General features: G+C 39.1%; 1 protein-coding gene across 3 annotated transcripts in view; it reads right to left on the bottom strand.

Moving 5' to 3' along the window:
* The window catches only part of BNIP2 (BCL2 interacting protein 2), a 228,141-nt gene that overhangs the window by 67,260 nt on the left and 145,417 nt on the right, over window positions 1–15,464 (bottom strand). Inside the window, exon 2 of one of the 3 annotated variants that reach the window (XM_055537782.1) lies at window positions 8,732–8,898. The exons of the other annotated variants lie outside the window; for them this stretch is intronic. Within the exon in view, the coding sequence (XP_055393757.1) occupies window positions 8,732–8,743 (12 nt within the window). The 5' untranslated portion in view covers window positions 8,744–8,898. The remainder of the gene's footprint in view (window positions 1–8,731; window positions 8,899–15,464) is intronic. 3 annotated transcript variants of the gene reach the window in all.

Raw genomic sequence — 15,464 nt, 5'->3', positions numbered from 1 at the left:
TGATTAAAGTCCTACATGATCTGAGTTCAGACTGGAGCAATCCAGGTTGGTTTCTATCTATTACATATTTCTCTCAATACAGGAAGACAAAATGTGACAAAGTTGGGTAATTGCATAAAACTTAAATCTTTATAACCAGAGGTTCAAATCCTCTTCTTAACAAAACGCTCATAATTAACATCTTAATGCTCATTATCTCTATTCTTTTAGCCACGTGCTTGCAGAATAGTTGTGATTTCTTCCGTTCTTACAGGATAATTGTGAATCAAAATACTAAAAACTGATTTTTCAAGTTCTAGGAGAGTCTAGTCATTTTTAGGTAACGTGAACTTAGTATAAATCCTTTGGTCTAGATGCAGAAATGGGCCTAAAATCCAGGGACCAGATTCTGGAAGGGAAGTGCTGAATGTTGTATTCGCTGCTTTTATTGGATCTGTGCTCACTACCCCTAGGACACCAAGATACGTGAGAAACAGCCTGCACACAAGATGTCCATCAGCAGACGAATGGATAAGAAAGCTGTGGTACACAATGGAATATTACTCAGCTATTAAAAAGAATGCATTTGAATCAGTTCTAATGAGGTGGATGAAACTGGAGCCTATTATATAGAGCGAAGTAAGTCAGAAAGAAAAACATCAATACAGTATATTAATGTGTATAACGATGACCCTATATGTGAGACAGCAAAAGAGACACAGATGTAGAGAACAGACTTTTGGACTCTGTGGGAGAAGGCGAGGGTGGGATGATTTGAGAAAATGGCATTGAAACATGTATATTATCATATGTGAAATAGATCTCCAGTCCAGGTTCAATGCATGAGACAGGGTGCTCAGGGCTGGTGCACTGGGATGACCCTGAGGGATGAGATGGGGAGGGAAGAGGGAGGGAGGGTCAGGATGGGGAACACATACACACCCATGGCTGATTCATGTGAACGTATGGCAAAAACCACCACAATATTGTAAAGTAATTAGCCTCCAATTAAAATAAATAAATAAATTAATTTTTTTAAAAGTGGAAAACAAGAAGGTGACTAGCTTAATAAAACAAAGACCTACTCTCCCTGAATTAAGAAAATGAGACTTTCTTAATTTCCAAGGTGGTGCTAGTGGTAAAGAATCTGCGTCCCAATGCATGAGATGTAAGAGAAGCAGGTTTGATCCTTGGGTTTGAAAGATCCCCTGGAGAAGGAAATGGAAAATCCCATGGAGAGAGGAGCCTGGCTGGCTAAAGTACCAGGGGTCACAGAGTCAGAAAGGACTGAAGCAACTTAGCACTGCACTGTGACCTCTAAGACATGGGCAACCCAGGTGGCTCAGTGGTAACGAATCCACCTGCCAATGCAGAAGATGCAGGTTTGAACCCTGGGTCAAGAAGATCCTCTGAAGAAGGAAATGGCAACCCACTTCAGTATTCTTGCCTGGAAAATCCCATAAACTGAGGAGCCTGGTGGGCTATATAGTCCATAGGATCACAAAGAGTCAGACATGACTTAACAATAGGGCACACCATCTCTAAGACATACTGTCTGAGGAATCCAGTCCGATAAATGAAACAATAGTTCAGGGGGATCAGGCAAGTCTCATCCATGTTCTACAGCAGGACTCCCAAGGGCTGAAGTCACTGACAAAGGGTTGGTTTCTTTAAGTGTATCTGCCGCAACATAAGTGTGCAGTCACTTTGAGGTTGACATTCTGTGAGTACTTTTCTTTCTCCCACTTCTGAGAGTTCCTAATGAAAAATAGCTCTGCAAGGCTTTTATAAGGACCTGACTCAGATCTACGAGTCTTGCTGATTCTTGTTCCAGGGATAAGAAGATCCAATTCTTTGAAAAAGTCTCATTTCTCTAATGAATAGCACTGTGTCATGTTTCTGTAGGGCTTTTTTACATCATTCTCAAGAAAAATCTCTCACAGACAGTATCATATTTTCTGTTTCTCATGTGTTCTAATACTGGAACAACTCTCTCATCACCCTTTGGGAAACTTCTCTAGTTTAGAAACTAAACATTTTTAGTTTAGAAACTTTAGAGGACTCACTATATTTCTTTGAATGTTTGAAGGCAGATTTCTAGATTTTAAAAACTTAGTAGGGCACTTCCCTGGTGGTCCAGTGGTTAACACTCTGCTTTCCAATGCATGGGGTGCAGGTTCGATTCCTAGTTTGGAGGCTAAAATCCCACACGCCTCAGGGCCTAAAAACCAACATAAAACAGAAGCAATATTGTAACAAATTCAATAAAGACTTTAAAAATGGTCCATATTAAAAAAAATAAAAAAAAATAAAGACTTAATGGGATGGTGACAAACTCATTTTAATCTGAGTACCTATAATGCTGGATTGAGGTTCTGAAGTTTATCTGGGCTTTGTGGAAAAGAGCACGGTGTTTGATTGCCAACATGCAATAGGCTTGGGAGAGGGCATCAATAATTCAACAGAACAGCCAGTGACTCTTCAACTTTTTCTCTGATTCCTGTGTTGTTTTGACCACCGCAGGGTAGAGCTATGGTATGTTTGGTTCCCTGGAGAGTTCCTTCAACCAAACTCCATTTTTCAAGTTTAATCTTAAGGAATCTCTCTGATTTGTTCCTGAGGTCTCTTTTTCTGCAGGTGGATTTCATGCAATGGGAGAATGGGAAAGTACTTGGGATATCAACTTTCATATGATCTATACCAGAGCTTAACAGAGGAAAAATGTCCCATCACTGTCAATGGAATGAATATTCTATCAAAATGGCTCTCTCATTCTCCAGGATTGAGATTAACTTTACCTGCTGAATGGGGTAAAATTTATTTCGGTGGCCTATGACCACCATCTATCAGCATCCGACCCCTATCTATAAAAAACAATAAGCATGATCTTAAGGCACTCTTAGGGGCTGTCTAAGAGATGTATATTTGCTGACATACAACCTGACTGAAGCCAAACACCATTACCCCTGTGAGTGATTGGAGGGTGGCCATAAGTGAACAGTTTTATTTCCCTCTAGCAGCTGAGCTCCCTGACCAGGCGAGCTGAGCTGACATGGCATTTCAAGTCCTGTTACCAGCTCAATGGTTCTCTTATAAAAAAAAAAAAAGCAAGCAAGAAAAAAAAAGCACCTCTTCATTTAGCCTCTCCATCTTGATCATTGCTGATGGGCTATCAATAATTTCAAGTTGGTTGAGCAGTTGGCTGAAGGTTAAATAAATCCTGCCGGCTGTTTGCATGATTGTACCCGAGCGGAAGGCTTCCAATTTGAAGCAGTTTTCTTGCAAGTGCTCCATGGAAATGTTTCTAGGGTCAAAAAAGTTAAGAAATTCCATAACAAAGGCCCCAATGCACTGGAAATGAAAACCCAGTCAGGAGCCACAACATGCAGATAAAAACAAAAATAGGTTTTTCTCTATTTCAGATTTTCTTCAGAGTAATTTAGAATCCAAAGAATGCATGCAATTAATTATTAGCAGGAAAAATTCTCAAGACTCTAAAGTGCTCTTTTGGATATTGGTATTTGTTTTTTTAAAAAAGGAGTCAGATTATATTTTCAGAAGCGTGGCCAATAGCAACAAGCAGAAGAAAGTGCATCATGTAGTCATACTATATAAGGTTTTAAGTTGCTATGCAATAAACTTTTAAAATACTTTATTCACATTCAAGACATGAGTTTTTTAAAGTAAAATTTGGTCCTGTTTCTCTTGTCCCCATATTACAAAAATAATATACATTAATTATGGAACATGACAAAGTACTCTTAAGCAAAAAGAAAATAAAAGTCACCATTGAAGCTAACTCTTCTTAATTTATTTTAAAAAATATTTATATATGTATATATATATATTTTAATTTTGGCTGCCCCAAGTCTTAGTTGTGAAATGTGGGATCTTTAACGGCAGCATATGGGATCTAGTTCCTGACTAGGGATCAAACCTGGGCCCTGTGCATTGGGAGCTCGAAGTTTCAGCTACTAGACCACCAGGGAAATCCCTCAATATTTTATATTTTTCTAGCTTTTTTCATATATACTTATAACTCTTTTACTAAAATGTGATTTTACTGACTATAAAATATTGCAGCTATTGTACATATATGGTTAAAAAATCATATAGATGTTGTTAAAGATATGTTTTTAGCTTCTGGAAATTATTTCAACTGTTTATTTGGTGAGAATTGGTGCTGTCAGAACCCAAGAAGTTCTCAACTTCTGGGGTCTTGTCTATGATACCATGTTTCTTGATCTGCTTTTTTCTAACTACTGACAGTAAAAGTGCATCTGGTTTACCTAAGGCATAACTATTAATTATTGATTTTAAATAAGCTTATGCAAATTTCTGAAGAGTTTTAAAAGTTACAATATTTGGGGCATTGCTTTACAAACAATAAAACCCCTTAACTTCCTTTCAAGTATTTTAGGAAGGACTTTTATGGATGTTTTATGTGACTCGCCCCCGTGAGATCTCCAGGATGATGGATCCCTGTTTTACACTTCAGTGGGCTTTGCACTACTCCTTCTGCTTGCCACATGTGAGGCTTTCAGTATAAGTGTGAGCTACACTATTTCCAGTTTTCTGGAAATTTTGGCATGGTAGAAATATCAATAACTTCAGATATGAAGATGATACAACCCTTATGGCAGAAAGTGAAGAGGAACTAAAGAGCCTTTTGATGAGGGTGAAAGAGGAGAGTGAAAGCTGACTTAAAACTCAATATTCAAAAAACTAAGATTATGGCATCCAGTCCCTTCACTTCATGGCAAATAGATGGGGAAATAATGGAAACAGTGACAGACTTTACTTTCCTGGGCTCCAAAATAACTGTGGATGGTGACTGCAGCCATGAAATTAAAAGACGCTTGCTCCTTGACAAATCTAGACATCATATTAAAAAGCAGAGACATTACTTTGCTGACAAAGGTCCCTATAGTCAAAGCTATGGTTTTTTTAGTAGTCATGTGTGTATGTGAGAGTTGGACCATAAAGAAGGCTGAGCCCTGAAGAATTGATGCTTTTGAACTGTGGTGTTGGAGAAGACTCTTGAGAGTCCCTTGGACTGCAAGGAGATCAAATCAGTCAATTCCTAAGGAAATCAATCCTGATTATTCATTGGAAGGATTGATGCTGAAACTCCATACTGGGCCACCTAATGCGAACAGCTGACTCATTGGAAAAGAACCTGACCCTGGGAAAGATTGAGGGCAGGAGGAGAAGAGGGCAACCTTCAGGAGATGGTGAAGGATAGGGAAGCCTGGCATGCTGTAGTCCATGCAGTCTCAAAGAGTTGGACACAACTAAGTGACTGAACAACAACAAACAGAACTCAACAACTGTGATAAAACTTGGCCTTTCCACACTTTTCCTAGCTCTGTTAGGCACATATGATTACCTTACATTTGTAGTCATTGCCATGGTGAAAGATGAAGGTTAAGTTGTTGAGGGAAAGTGAAAACTACAGAGTATTATCTTGGTTCCTATGGCTTTGCTCTAACTTGTGATTAACTTACCATGTTTTGCTGATTAACAAGGGAAGATAATAATTAAGTGGAAATGGACACAAATTTCAGTGATTTAGAGTAATCCTACTCCAAGTGTGCTCTGCTCACCAACTGTATTGGCATCATTTAAGAGCTTATAATAAGTGCAACAATCTCAGACCTACTGACTCAGAATCTTCACTTTAACAAGAGTCCCCGGTTATTTACATATACATTAAAACTCGAGACATTTGTCTAGAAGAATGGATTTCACAAGTAGAGTTAAAATGCTGAAACTCAGTCATTTGTCACTGAACATTTAAATGATGTAATCTGACACAAAGACATTGAAACTATTTTGACTTCTTTTAAAACAATCATCTCAAAGTATGATACTGGCTTTTGAACTGCAAAAAAATAAAGCTGCTGGATGAATGGATAAAGAAGATGTGTATGTGTATACAATGGAGTACTAGTAAACCATAAAAAAGAATGAAATAATGCCATTTGCAGCAACACAGAAGGATCTAGAGATTATCATGCTAAGTAAATCAAAAAGAGAAAGACAAATCGCGCAACATCACTTATATGTGGAATCTAAAATATGACACAAATGAACTTATTTACAAAACAGAAATAGATACACAGATGAGAAAACTGAGACTTGGCTGCTAAGTCGCTTCAGTTGTGTCCGACTCTGTGTGACCCCATAGACAGCAGCCCACCAGGCTCCCCCATCCCTGGGATTCTCCAGGCAAGAGTACTAGAGTGGGTTGCCATTTCCTTCTCCAATACATGAAAGTGAAAAGTGAAAGTGAAGTCGCTCAGTCGTGTCCGACTCTAAGTGATCATGGACCGCAGCCTACCAGGCTCCTCTGCCCATGGGATTTTCCAGGCAAGAGTACTGGAGTGGGGTGCCACTGCCTTCTCCGTGAGACTTGGCAGGGTCAAGTAATTTGTCCAAAATTATTCTGAGAGCAGGTCGCAGAGCTGGGACTGCAGTCCAGGGTTCTGTTCAGTTCAGTCGCTCAGTTGTGTCCGACTCTTTGCAACCCCATGAACTGCAGCACGCCAGGCCTCCTTGTCCATCACCAACCCCTGGAGTTCACTCAGACTCACGTCCATCGAATCAGTGATGCCATCCAGCCATCTCATCCTCTGTCGTCCCCTTCTCCTCCTGCCCCCAATCCCTCCCAGCATCAGAGTCTTTTCCAATGAGTCAACGCTTCGCATAAGGTGGCCAAAGGACTGGAGTTTCAGCTTCAGCATCATTCCCTCCAAAGAAATCCCAGGGCTGATCTTCAGAATGGACTGGTTGGATCTCCTTGCAGTCCAAGGGACTCTCAAGAGTCTTCTCCAACACCACAGTTCAAAAGCATCAATTCTTCGGCACTCAGCTTTCTTCACAGTCCAACTCTCACATCGATATATGACTACCGGAAAAACCAGCTTCTAAGCACCTTCTCTTAATCACTCTGAATATACAAACACAACACTTGCACATTTAATGTTATTGTGAAATATACTGATTTGAAATCATGTAGTATAAAATATTAGCTGAATCTCTCATGCACAAAATTTTAAACAATGCACATGATCTCAAAAAGAAAAACCTGTCCAGTATCTCATGTTGAAGTGGCCTCGTTGAGGGACTTGTAAACTGTGTTTATGCTATTGCCACAAGGTGGCGTCACTCCAACGGGGAAAAAAAGATCGGCTATCCTTTGTCAGCACTATGGGAAACAGCCTTGAATTATGCTAGGCCTCTGGGAGAAACCCTCAGACACAATGTAATCCTCACAAATTGAACTGACTGGAGGTCTGGTTCAAGCTCTCTGTGTTAACTTCAAATGAAAAATTTCAGCTCTGTGCATTATTTTCACTGTCACTTTGAATTCTCACATTAATTTCAAAGTTCACCTTTCAAAAAGACTGAATTTGGGGAGAAAGGACTGGAAAATAAGGTAACTCAGCAGTTTTTGCTTCTGCCATCATATCTTAGCCAGACTTTGTGGAATGTGGACATTAAAAAACTGTGGTGTCTTCTTTGAGGGAATGAAGCGAACTGTTTCAAGGTAGAGAGTAGTCAGTAGAACTACTTTTTGTTGTTGTTATGAAATTCACATTGCTTATTTTATTAATATCCTATCTCACTATAAAACTATTAAACCATATTCTTTGCTTGTGGCCCCATGGACTGTAGCCCACCAGGCTCCTCGGCCCATGGAATTTCCCAGGCAAGAATACTAGAGTGGGTTGCCATTTCCTACTCCATGGGATTTTCCCAACCCAGGCATCAAACTTGTATCTCTTGTGTCTCATGCACTGGCAGGTGGATTCTTTACCACTAGTGCTATAAAATGTTCCTTAAGCATTTTATTAAACATTAAAGAGAATTCAAATTAATTTTGCTTAATAAAATTTTTGTTTACTATGAGTCATTTATATTTTAACACATTTTTTAGGATATTGGAAAATACTGTGGAGGTTTGGGTATTACTACAGGAAACCACCATACTCCCAGTGAATATTTTCCTGCTTGAAAAGTTTATGACTACGATGGCAACAGTTTTACTTCCTAGAGCATAAGATTAACCAGAGAGACTCTTCCAAAGTAGAGTTTCATACAGAAATAAAATCCAGACAGTTTTTCTATTGCTAAAGTGATCATAAGAACATTGGAGTCGTAATTCACTGAACTAATCATCATTTTACTCTAAGTTCAAGGCACAAGTGAATTCCTCATAAGAAAACAAGTTATCTCACATCATTTTAAAACTGTCAGTTTATTCACGGGTCAGTCATTAATATATGTACCAATATACTAGAAATATAGACCTAATAAAACTGGAGGTTATGGTAAGTCATTAATTAAGACTGGTGGCTTTGGCAAACTGTCTCAATCAATTTTACAGACTCATGTCAAAAGTGTTCTACAGTAGTTGGAAGGGTTTCTTTAGCAAGATAGCTCACAAAATTAAAAAAAAATTACCAACCAAAAAACTACTTATAAATATAAAAATATGTATATTTAAGTTGCTTCACTGAAGGCCCACAACCTGCCTTGTCGACACCATTTCACACACTAAATGGAAGGTGAATACCCACTAAAGAGAAAAAATGAAAAGTGGGTGCTAGTTGTTCTCGCCCCTGACCTCCAGTAGGTGTGACAAGGGAGAGAGATGATAGGATGGTACTAAAGATGCAGCCCAGTTACTGAGAGATGAGAGAGCATTGGGAGGTTAGGTCTGTGCCAACCTTGACTGAGCACTTACCGTGAGCTGCATACTGGGTCCAGGGACCAACAGAGGAAACCCAGCAGAATAGCTCTGAGCACAAACGCTGGGGCCAGACTGCTTGGCCTGTTATCCTGCCTCTACCACTTGTTTGCTGTGAGACCTTGGACAAGTTACTTAACCTCTCTGGGCCTCAGTTTCCTCATCTGTAAAACAGGGAGGTTGATATCAGGATTAAACGAGTTGATATGTGTAAAAAACACTTAGTATTTGGTACAATCTATTTACTTATTTTTTAAAAAGCTTTTTCTCTGTCTTCTCCAATTCCCTTAAAGCCTGCAATGGAGTCCAGTTCATGACTCTACAAGCGTGAAGTTAGCTTTTAAAACCACAAGTGAGCTTTAGTCAACCTCACTACCTCCTGGATTATATTCAAACTCCTTGGTGACATATAGAGACCTTATACAACAACCCTTCTCTCTCCTCCAGTTTTTGAACTTTATCTCTGGTCAGCCTCTATATTCCAGATACACAAAACGATTTGCTCTTCCCCAAATCTGGAAAGTTTCATGCTTCCAAACTTTGCTTATGCTGGTCCTTCTCCATGAAATCCCATTTTCTCTTTATCCAGCTGGTGAACTCTCTAAGGCCTAGCAGAAGGCCTTTCTTTTTTTTCTTTTTTTTTTTTTTTTTTACTGTAGAAAGCCTTTCTGGACCCTTCTTTGCCTGGACTTCCTCTCCCAACATTACCTCCCGCTAACATGAATTACTCACTATTATATGCATCCTCCCTCTAAAACTTAGATGTCATTACCTTAGATGTCACTCTAGAGATTTCTAGAGGTCATCTGTTTCCCCAAATAAATATTTGTTGTACGACTATTGTTGATAATTTCTTACTATACGGTATTGTCTTTCAATGCAGTCCCACTTTCCATCTTTGACTCTTCTCATCCTGGGTTTTGATCTTCCAGAGAAACCTAGGTTTTCAGTCTGTATCTGGAATCATCTGAACTGGCCCAAGGACCCGCTGTTGGAGCCAGCCCATACAACCCCTTCTTGATAAGTGGGCAGGTTGCTGGGTTTGTGTTGGATTCCAGAGCTATCCCTCCTGGTCTGGGCATTCATGTGCAGTGTACAAACCTTCGGATCCTACAACCATTCCTCATTTGAAGAAGGCTATCTGCCTACTACAGACTTTATTTCCCTGGAAATAAAGGGAAAAGGCACAAAGTACTATATTTTGGATCTAAATATTAAACTTAAAAAATACATTTGGGACTTTCCTGGTGGTCATTGACTTAGAATCTGTGCTCCCAATGCAGGGGCCTAGGGTTGATCCCTGGTCAGGGAACTAGATCCCACATGCCTCAACTAAAGATGGAAGATCCAAGTGCCTCAACAAGACCCCGCACAGCCAGATAAATGAATAAATACTAAAAAGAAATATATTTAATACCAAACATAAGAGCTGTCCCAGATACCTGTATGTGTATTAGTCACTACCTCTAATTCCTTCTCTCTGTCTTAGGCAAATGTTGTAGAAATTTTTCCTTTTCCACACTCAGTGTTGAGGTTAGTGATTAAAAAAGCACCTTTCCTTTCATAGCAGGCTTCCCTTTCAAATCACTGCTGCTGCTGCTGCTAAGTTGCTTCAATCGTGTCTGACTCTGTGCGACCCCATAGACACAGCCCACCAGGCTCTGCCATCCCTGGGTTTCTCCAGGCAAGAACACTGAAGTGGGTTGCCATTTCCTTCTCCAATGCATGAAAGTGAAAAGTGAAAGTGAAGTCACTCAGTCACGTCTGACTCTGTGCGACCCCATGGACTGCAGCCTACGAGGCTCCTCCAATCCATGGGATTTTCCAGTCAAGAGTACTGGAGTGGGGTGCCATTGCCTTCAAATCACTAACCAGCCTTTAATGTTGTGTTACATTGTATGGCGGATTGTGTTTTGGGATCAATGTCAACATTTTTTTTCAAGATTTAAAGATTTTTCTTTAAAGATTTTTGCAGGGGGAAATTGCTAATCATGAATAACTGGCTGAGAATAGAATCGAAGTTCTTAAGAGAGATTTCTGTTCCATATTCTTTATTTCTCTGGCTTTCATGAAACATGATACTGGCACAGTGGGGTCATAAGAATGTAAAGTACACTCAGGATAAGTAGGGCCTTTTTAAAAAAATCATTGTGAGGCTAATCAGCTATCTCCAGTCAGCAGAAACCCTGAGTAGTCAAAATAACTATTAGAAGATATGTTTCCTAGACATGGAGATAGAAACTAATGAAGTACATTGGGTGATTAATGTGTTTTGAACATACAAATGAAAACGATTTCTTTGGAAGGTAAATAAAAGAGAGATTGACATATTTTGATCTCACTTTCTATTATTTGGAATGAGGTATAGGACCACAGACACCATTATGAGCAGCAAGGAAAGAAGAGAGAAATTTAAGGTGTTAACGTGAAAACATGAGGATGCCCATCATATATTTTTAGTGAAGGGAGTTTGTGAATCAACCCATGTGTCCTGTTTGCAGAAAACTGGTCAATATACTATCCTAGTATTTGCAAATGATACAACTGACAAGTGCTTAATTTCTAAAATATACAAACAGCTCATACAACTCAACAATAACAAACAAAACTCAAACAACCCAATCAAAAAATGGGCAGAAGACCTGAACAGACATTTCTCCAAAGAAGACATACAGAGGACCAACAGGCACATGAAAAGATGCTCATCATTGCTAATTATTAGAGAAATGCAAATCAAAACTACAGTGAGATATCACCTCACACCAGTCAGAATGGCCATCATCAAAAAGTCTGCAAATAAAAAATGCTGTGGAGGGTATGGAGACGAGGGAACACTCCCACCCGGTTGGTGGGAATGTAAGTTGGTATAGTCACTGTGGAGAAAAGTATGGATGTTCCTCAAAAAACTAAAAATAGAGTTGTCATATGATGTAGCAATCCCACTCCTGGGTATACATCCAGAGAAAACTCTTAATTCAAAAAGATACATGCCCTCCTAAGTCCATAGCAGCACTATTTACAATAGTCAAGACATGGAAACAACCCAAATGCCCACTGATATATGAATGGATGAAGATGAGGTATAGAATGGCCTAGAATTCAGCCATAAAACATTAAAATAATGCCACTTACAGCCACATGGATAGAACTAAAGATTATCATACTAACTGAAGTCAGAAAGAGAAAGACAAATACCATATGATATTGCTTATGTGTGGAATCTTAATAAGACCCTATGAACTTATCTACAAAACAGAACCAGACTCACAGACACAGAGAAGAGACGTGGTTGCCAAGAGGAAAGAGGAATGGGGAAGGGATGGATTGGGAGTTTGGGACTAGCAGATGCAAACTATTATATATAGGGTGGATAAAAAACAAGCTCCTACTGTATAGCACAGGGAATTATATTCAATACCCTCTGATAAACCTTAATGGAAAAGAACATAGAAAAGAATGTGTGTGTGTATATATACATATATACATATAAACATATAAACAACGCATGTAACTGAAGCACTTTGCTGTACAGCAGACGTTAACACAACACTGTAAATCAACTATACTTTAATAAAAAATAAAGGAAAAACACTATCCTACACAAATGTATTTGGGGCTGGTCCTCCATGTTGCCAGTTCTGAATGACTTTTTGTCTTAGGGTACATTCAATATGAATTTTATCAGATAAACTGTGTTTAAGTTAAACACATTGTGTGCTTTCAAAACTTTCTATAGTCATCATCATCCCTGGAGCAGTAAAAAGACATAACCCATTGGGTCAATCTACCTCTTTTCATCCTATTTCCTAGCCTGCCCTCAAATTCTCTTTAAGCTGTAAAACAGCTTTGTTATGGATAAATGTTGCTGTTAGAATTAGTTTGCTTTTAAATCTTATTTAACACCTTTTTCTCCACTTATGCTCTAGAAATAAAGGTTCAGTTCAGTTGCTCAGCTGTGTCCGACTCTTTGCCACCCCATGGACTGCAGCACGCCAGGCCTCTCTATCCATCACCAACTCCCGGCCCTTTCTTGTTGTCCCAAATGGCAAATTTTTTCTGGCTGAGTAATATTCCAAATATTCCATTGTGCCTGTATGTATTGTTGTTTAGTCACTGAGTTGTGTCCAATTTTTTTGTGACTCTATGGACTGTAGCCTGCCAGGCTCTTCTGTCCCTGGAATTTCCCACTCAAGAATACTGAAATGGGTTGCCATGCCCTCCTCCAGGGGATCGTCCTGACCCAGGGATCCAACCGCTGTCTCCTGGGTTGGCAGGTGGACTCTTTACTACTGAGCCACCTGGGAAGCCCATGTGTGTGTGTGTGTGTGTGTGTGTGTGCACGCGTGCATATGGACATTCAGCCATATTTTGGCTATTGTAGACAATGTTGTAATAAATATGAGGTTGCACATTTTTTTTTTGAATTAGTGTTTCTGTATTCTTCAGATAAATACTCAGAAGTATAAATGCTGGATCAAATGGTAGTTGTATCCTTAAATTTTTTAAGAATCTCCATACTCTTTTCCACAGAGGCTGCACCCATTTACATTTCCACCAACGGTGCACAAGGGATTTCTTTTCTGCACCTGCTGTTCAGCGCTTCTCATTTCTTGACTTTGGATAACGGCCGTTCTGCCCGGTGTGTCATCTCTTGTGGTTCTGACTTCATCTCCCTGTTGGAGAGTGGTGCCAAGCGTCTTCTCATGTGCCTGTTGGCCGTCTGCGTGTCTTCTTTGGAAAAATGCTTATGCATCTCCTCTGCGCATTCTTCAATTGTCTTTTTTTGAAAATTGTTTAGTTGTGTGAAGTGAGTTCTTTGTGTATTTTGGATGTTACCCTACTATCATATATAATTTGCAAATATCTTCTCCAGTTTGGTAGGTTGTCTTCTCGTTTTGTTGCCAGGCAATAACTTTCTAGTTTAATGTAGTCCCATTTCTTTATTTTTGCTTTTGTTTCCCTTGCCTGAGGAGACAGATCCAAAAAGATGCTGTGAAGAGCAACGTCAAAGAGCATACTACTTATGTTTTCCTGTCTGAGTTTTATGGTTCCAGGCCTTACTCTCACGTCTTGAATCCAGTTTTAGTTAATGTTTATGTATGGTGTAAGATAGTGGTATGACTTCTGTTTTTGAAAAGTTTTATTGGGTCACAGTCAAGCATTAATATATTCATTCACTTATCTGTGCTTGTTTCATGCTATAATGGCAAAGCTAAATGGTGGCAAGATCAATGTATGGTGCACAAGCCTAAACTATTTGGTGACTAGCCCTTTATAGAGAAAGCTTGTGAATTTTTAATAGTTCACTATTCTTAAGGAGCTTTCCTATATACATCTTTTGAACAATATACAGGATCAAGAAATCAGTGAGGATTTTGTCTCCAAAACTGCCCTTTTTCTGATTTCAAAATTAGTGTAAACTCTCCCTAAAAATTCCAGAATACTAAAAAGGAATAAAGAAGAAAATAATGATCAGCTATAATCCTGCTATTTAGAGAATAGCTATGGCTGTTCTTCAAATTTTTTCTGTATGTACATGTGTAGTGGTGAATTTTTTCAAAATATGAATTATTAGATATGCTGCTTTGTTATCTGATTTTTCATTTGATATATTTGGACAGTTTTTCATGCCAACAAACATGCATTCATATCATTTTAATGGTGGCATAGTATTTGACTTTATAATTTCACTATAATTTACTTAGCTGATGAATTTTTATTTGCAGAAAGGAGAAAAAATAAATTGCTTACTGCTAAAATAAGTTATGACAAAAAGAACACTATTCAAAATTTTAAAGCTTTCTTAATTACAGTAAAATTGTAGGTTGATTGGCACCTTAATCTAATATTGGGCTCATCTAAATGCAGACAAACCTCAAGAAATTACAGTATTTCACCCCGTACTCTAGAATCCGTGGGGGCTCTCTGAGCATTTTCCAGTGACCCATGTTCAAGGGAGCATTTTATATTTGAGACCAGCGTGCTCGACATATCACTGGTTACCCGCCTGGATGTTTTACTTCCCTTGTTATGTTAAAAGGGAGGCAAGCATGCTATTTGATAACATGGCATAATTAGATTGTTATACCAAGTAATAGCCACATCTACAGTAGCGTTTTGGCCTGGAATACAAAACAGTACATATTGTGGAACCGGAGAAGGCTAGCGATCATTAAATACAAACTCTTCATTTTATAAATGAGAACATGGAGCTCAGGGAGCTGACTCTGAGAACAGTGCTCTTTTCCCAGTGAAATGTTATTTTTTACTTTACATTAATTTTTACTGGCGTATAGCTGCTTTACAATGTTGTGTTAGTTTCTACTGTATGGCAAAATGAGTCAATTGTACATGTAGATACATCCTCTCCCTTTTTGACTTCCTTCCCAGTCAGATCACCACAGTGCATTAAGTAGTTTCCTGTGCTATTGTGAAATTTTAGCGATAGCCCTTTCTCCTTTTGAATGAACTCTTACTGGAGCACCAGTCTACAATGTGGACGAAGGAGATGTGTTGCCGTTGAAGCAGGATGGAGGGCAGCAGTGGTTCCCTGACCTTGTCTTACCCCAGATGGGGGCCTCCCTGGGTTCAAGACTATCAGCACTGTGTCTTGATAGCTGTCTGGGTCTTGAACCCTAAGTTGGGTTCATTTCACCTATTTCCTTTGTGTTCGAGACTTCCCCACCCTTTGCTATGTTAAAAAGAGATTTCTATCCGAAAGGCATTTGGC

This window comes from Bubalus kerabau, chromosome 10 (assembly GCF_029407905.1).
Source record: "Bubalus kerabau isolate K-KA32 ecotype Philippines breed swamp buffalo chromosome 10, PCC_UOA_SB_1v2, whole genome shotgun sequence".
In the NCBI taxonomy this organism is placed as follows: domain Eukaryota; kingdom Metazoa; phylum Chordata; class Mammalia; order Artiodactyla; family Bovidae; genus Bubalus; species Bubalus kerabau.
The sequence above is the reverse complement of the archived record's forward strand: the minus strand, read 5'-3'. Positions and strand labels throughout refer to the sequence as shown.